Source organism: Vipera ursinii (genome assembly GCF_947247035.1).
Source record: "Vipera ursinii genome assembly, chromosome: 3".
Lineage (NCBI taxonomy): Eukaryota > Metazoa > Chordata > Lepidosauria > Squamata > Viperidae > Vipera > Vipera ursinii.
In genome coordinates, this window is record NC_139516.1 from 193,701,585 (window position 1) to 193,707,584 (window position 6,000).

The following is a 6,000-nucleotide window of genomic DNA, read 5'->3' on the forward strand; positions in this document are numbered from 1 at the left end:
CCTGACTAATAACATGACATCAGCAAAATGGCTGCTGGCATTGTATTTTATCCAATGAAAGCTTGTGTAATTAGCACACCGGTTGAAAACAATGAACCATCTGGCTTGGAGGCCAATGATTGCCTTTTGGCATGCATATATGTACATTTAGATTACGTTCTGAGCACACATTCAAAACTATTGAAATCAGTGAGGATGTTGTGCATCATTGGATGTAGAGAAAGCCTTTGATAAGGTGCAGTGGTAATTTTTGAAATAAATCTTGCTTGTGTGGATATTTCTCTTACTTTAATTGAATTAATACACTATGGTTTCCTATTGCTACAGTTATTACAAATGGTATTATTTCTTTGTTTATCATAATACTTCATAACTTCTAAAAGACCTCCTTTATCTTCAGATTTATCACACTGAAGCACCTGGCCTGCTATGAAACACAGGAAACTTTCAGTACAAGAATTCTCGAATTGAATACAAATTATTCATGCATGCTGTACTATATTATGTCTCATTAGGTCTTACCAATAACTACCTATTTTTCTACACCAATATTTGATAATTTGTCAGATTACACAATTAACTGAAGCTCCATATTCTTCCTATAGACTCTAATACTTCTGTGACAATTTGTAATAATTGGCTTTCAATTATTGCTTGAATTCTTTTAAAAAACTGTAAATTTTTATTCTAAGGAAAGTTTATTTGTGGATATAAATATATTTTTGATCACACAGCTATAACTCCTGTAGTAAAAATATAACATAAAAATGAATATTACTTCTATGTAAAAATATTTCTAATTTTTAAAAATGGATTGAAAAGATATTAAATTTTGGCATTTTTTTTGTACAGAAAGAGCAACCTTCTAGATCACATCTTATTTACTTAAGTGAACAGCCCAGAGTTGATTTGAAATTGGGTTGCACCCAAATATAAATAAATAAATTTGGGACAGGAATGTATTTTTAATCCTTATTCCCAAGACTAACTTTTATTCTTGAATGATCCCATTTGCAAAATTATAGGTTGGAAGTTGTGATCAGCTATTTCAAACCAGCTTTTTGCCAACATATGAATTATTTTAACTGGAGTTTGAATTGCCTAAAATAGAATGGGCTTCTCATCTTCAATTAAGCAATATTATTTTTACAGTTGCTTCAAAATGTACTGGCTATTACTATTACTATCAATATTTTCCATGTTTTGGATGATGCCATATCTATATTTTTAATACACAAAGAGTATTAGTTATTTTCAAGAATTCTGGAATAAACATTTGCAATATCCTATAAACATAGATTCACTGATAATGGTCTTAAAGATAATTTAATGATTCTCATTTATCATTTTTCTTCTAATTTACTGACATCCTAGAAAATGTTTAAGAAAGTTGACAGCTAACATTATTTGGTTGGAAGTATAAATTAAGCATGGATATACTTATTCATATGGTTGGGTTTATCCCAGAATAGATCCCATCTTGGTTTAAAAAGTGTACTACTTTTTTTTGAAATTTATCAATGTATGAAGAATTATAGATTTATCAAGAACAGGCGTAAGGGGAGCAAAGAAGCCAGTTTTGGGTGTTGGAAAGCCAATGTGATTCCAAATTTACTATTTTGAATCACCAATATGTGTTTGCTTTCAGTTTGCCAACTTCCTTTTTTTCAATGTAACTGAATGATCACTCAACGTATGATCAATAAACAGCGAAGTATTTAAAAATTAAGCTGAATGATTTCCTATGCGTATTTCTCATTTCCTTTTTTCCTTTCTGCTATTCTTGTAACAGTGTGTATGTCTTTGTGTTCCCTATCTTCTTTTGTGAATTAATTATTGTAATCCTAATTAAATTAAAAATTAAATGAATTAATGGTTTTATTTAAGCAATAACATTATTTGCTTCAAAAAGAAAAACAAAAGGAAAAGTCTATGGCTCAGCAATAGGATGAGGTTTTCCATCTACAGGAGGTACTTTCAATCATCAAACATTTTCAGACATCTGTGAAATAACGGAGATGCAGCTAAATCGGCCTTCTCCAATGTGGTGTTCCATAGAAAATCCCTTAATTCAGTGATTCCTTGAAGATGTGTGGAGTTCAACTCCCAGAATTCCCCAACCAGCGCTTGTTTGCTGGAGTTGGTCCACACATCTTCAAGCTGCCAAGGTAGAGAAACACTGTCCTATCAAATACAATTCAAATACACCTGAGGAGCATCATATTGTCAGGTAAGGAGATATTAGATGTTCCCATGATAGACTATCTAGAAACAAAATAGTTTCATAGTCTATCATAGTAATCTCATAGGAAAATCTTTGAGCTAAGTTTGATTCCTGTTGACTACATGGACACATCCAAGCTGTTTTCTCAATAGTGGTACAGAAGTAGTCCACCATGGCTTTCATGATGTTTTTCCAACTCGCAGTTTAGGTTCCAGACCTAGGATTTTTTGTTTCCCACCTGATCCAGTTGAACATTTTCAAGATTGGGCAAGGCTGGGCTGGTCTTTCCCCTTGGTCAACTAGAACTGATTTTAGGTGGTTCTTAAGCATTCACTCCATTAATGACTTTGGCATTGGGCCACTGGATGCCTTAATAAGTCAAATCAGAATTGATAAACATGAAAAAAGGGGCCCATGAACATGTTTATCATATTAGTTAAGGATACACAAGCTGAAACTCAGGGGCTACCATGGTTAAGAGTTTCTCTAGTAGTTATCTCCAGATGTTAATGCAACTTGACTGGGTAATATTTCTGAGGTCTTTGTTTCATCAATTCCTTTAGCAATCATTCAATTTATCAATCAATCATTCTCACTATATCATTACATAATATGATTATTATCATTCATTTACGTTTCATTAAATCAAGTGTAATTTCGGTCTAATTTTGGGACTGGGGTTTTTGGCACATGATCAGTCCTTGACTCTACTGAGTAATGAATGTTTGATAGAGATCCACTCACAGGGGGGCTCCAATTGAAGAGCTGGGCTTCTAGTTGAAGGTCAGTCTTTGAGCAAAGAACTGTTGTAATGTCCAAAAACCCTTAGGGTTTATACAGAGATCTGGTCAACGTACTGTACCTTAGCTCTTTTGCAGTAAATCCACATATATTTCAACTCACCTTGGAAACACAAAAAGGTACATTATATTAATTGTTAATAGATTGTTCTTAGCTTTGTTTCCTTGGGGAAGGTACTCTATTTAGAAATGAACTCCAATGTCAGATGCAAAGAATGAAGGTATATTAACCTTTCAAAAGAAACTGTTTCCTAATTGAGAGACTCAGAGGCCCAGCCAGCATCACCAGGGAGAAATAGTAATGAATTTATTCTGCTGTGCCTCAGCTGGAAGAGGGACTCAAAACACAATTATCAGAGTCCTCCTGACTCTTCACCACCACTCTGGTCCCTGGAATCCCAAAAGACTCAGCAACATGGGGAAAGGGGTGGGAGGCAATCCAGCTTTGAGATGATGTATTGTTGAGCTTCATTCTCTCTACTCCTTCCCCCCACCCCCACCTCCCTGCCCGTACCTTTCTGAGCTTTGGGCTGACGTTATTTATTTTTGAGCTTGATCCCACCCACCCATTCTATAGAGAAAGATCCGCAGCAGAGGCAGAGTCACAGAAAATGATGTCAGCCTCCTTGGAAGTGGGGCGGGTGGGTGCGTGAAGGATGCATACCTTCAACTGGGGAGGGATCAGGTCCAGCTTCTACCCATAAGGGTGTCCTGCAGCCTCATCCTTACCGCCCCCCCGCCCAATACTTAATCTCCGTCCATCCATCCATCCATCCATCCATCCATCCATCCATCCATCCATCCATCCATCCATCATCCTACCAATCAACCAACCCATGCAGTTTCCCACCGACGGTCGAGCAGCTGTCAATCACGATCGGGGTGACGAGCATCCCTCCCCCGCCCCTGGCATTTAAACACCGCTTCTCGAAGGGCATTTTGCGTGGCGGGAGTTTGGGTGGGGTAAGATGAAGCAGCGGTCTTTTCTGTCTTGTGTACCGAAGCGGGTAATCCACGCGTTTGTCCACTTCACAGAACGTAGGCATGCACGGGTCGCGCGTGCATCTGGGCTCGAGTCTTTAGGTAGCTGAGGAGCATGCAGACAGACGGGCAGGTTGGAAAGGAGATCTGGCTCCTACCTTGGTTTTCCTCCCTCCCTGCAATTGCCCCCCCCCCGGTTCCCCTTCTCCGCTCCCCCCCTCCCGTCGCCCTCTCACCTTGCCGCTTTCCCGGAGGGGCCCCATCCCGCCTGGCCCGCCTGGCGGAGACAGTAAGCTGGGCTCCTGCGCGAAGGACGGCGAAGTGGCAGAGAGGAGAGAAGCGGGGGGGGGCTGCCAACGCCGCAGCCGCTCCCACCGCCTGCCGTCCGTGCTGGCGCACCGCAGCCTGAGCTCCGGCCAGCCCCGCCTTCGCCGTCCGCTCGCCCCGCCCTGACACGTGGAGAGGCCGGCTCCGCCGTCGCTGGCGGGCGGCGGACTGAGCTGACTCGTCGGGGCTCCTGAGATCGCTGCCGCCGGCGGAGGGAGGCGGGAATCGTGCCGGCCGCCTATTGAGGCGGCGCCGTCTGAGATAAAAGGGGTGTGCGCGGGCACAGTGAACGGGGAAGATTTTGTGTGTGTGTGAGTGTGTGAGTGAAAGGCAACGGCTCCTCGGTCTGGGAAGGCGGTCGCGACCTGCTCTTCTTTGCTTGTTGTTGTTAGCTGCGAAGTCGTGTCCGACCCATCGCGACCCTATGGACAACATTCCTCCAGGCCTTCCTGTCCTCTACCATCTTCTGGAGTCCATTTAAGCTCACGCCTACTGCTTCAGTGACTCCATCCAGCCACCTCATTCTCTGTCGTCCCCTTCTTCTATTGCCCTCAATCTTTCCCAGCATTAGGCTCTTCTCCAGTGAGTCTTTCCTTCTCATTAGGTGGCCAAAGTATTTGAGTTTTAGCTTCAGGATCTGGCCTTCTAAAGAGCAGTCAGGGTTGATCTCCTCTAGGACTGACCGGTTTGATCGCCTTGCAGTCCAAGGGACTCGCAGGAGTCTTCTCCAGCACCATAGTTCAAAGGCCTCAATTCTTTGGCGCTCAGCCTTTTTTATGGTCCAGCTTTCACTGCCATACATTGCAACTGGGAAGACCATAGCCTTGACTATATGCACTTTTGTTGAGAGGGTGATGTCTCTGCTTTTTAGTGTGCTGTCTAGATTTGCCATGGCTTTCCTCCCGAGGAGCAAGCGTCTTTTAATTTCTTGGCTACAGTCCCCATCTGCAGTGATCTTGGAGCCCAGGAAAATAAAATCTGTCACTACCTCCATTTCTTCCCCATCTTTGCTATGCCTGGATAAAAAAAAACCCAGGTGCCCGGTTTGCAGACCGGCTGCCCCTAATTTTCCTCTGCCTTCCCCCCCTCCCCAAATTTTTTAAATCCAATTATTCTTAGCTCCCCACTTGTAGCTAGCTTTACGTGTCTTCTCAGCCAGTGAGAACCATTGAGCCTTGGCAGGGGTGTCCGGGAGAGTGAGAGGAATCATTTAATACAGGTAGTCCTCGACTTACAAAACAGTTCATTTAGTGACCGTTCAAAGTTACAATGGCACCCTTAACGCCCGTTGCAGTATCCCCGTGGTCAAGTGATCAAAATTCAGCAGGTTCATATTTATGGACGATTGGGCAGCCCGAAATCATGCAATCATCACTTCTGACAAGCAAATTCAATGGGGGAACCAGTTTCCCTTAACAACTGTGTTACTAATTTGACCACTGCAGTGATTCACTTAACAGCTGTGGCAAAAAGGTCGTGAAATGCGGCAAAATTCACAAGGTGAGGACTACCTGTATACAACACATATTAAAAAGAGGCAGCGTGGGTTCTGACTACCTTTGGGAACATTTTGACAATCCCCTTCCTCCCCCACCCAATATACTCCTGCATGTCTGGGCTGGGAATCTAAGCACGGTAAGGCTTGATTAACCCTTAGAGAGGAGAGCC

General features: G+C 42.5%; 1 protein-coding gene across 1 annotated transcript in view; it reads right to left on the bottom strand.

Annotated features, from left to right (window-relative positions):
• SYBU (syntabulin) overlaps positions 1-4,268 on the bottom strand; it is a gene marked incomplete at both ends in the record, with an annotated part of 42,581 nt that extends 38,313 nt beyond the window's left edge. The window contains one exon of the mRNA XM_083358184.1: positions 4,242-4,268. Coding sequence (XP_083214310.1) covers positions 4,242-4,268 — 27 coding nt within the window. The remainder of the gene's footprint in view (positions 1-4,241) is intronic.
• Between the last annotated feature and the right edge of the window lie 1,732 nt (positions 4,269-6,000).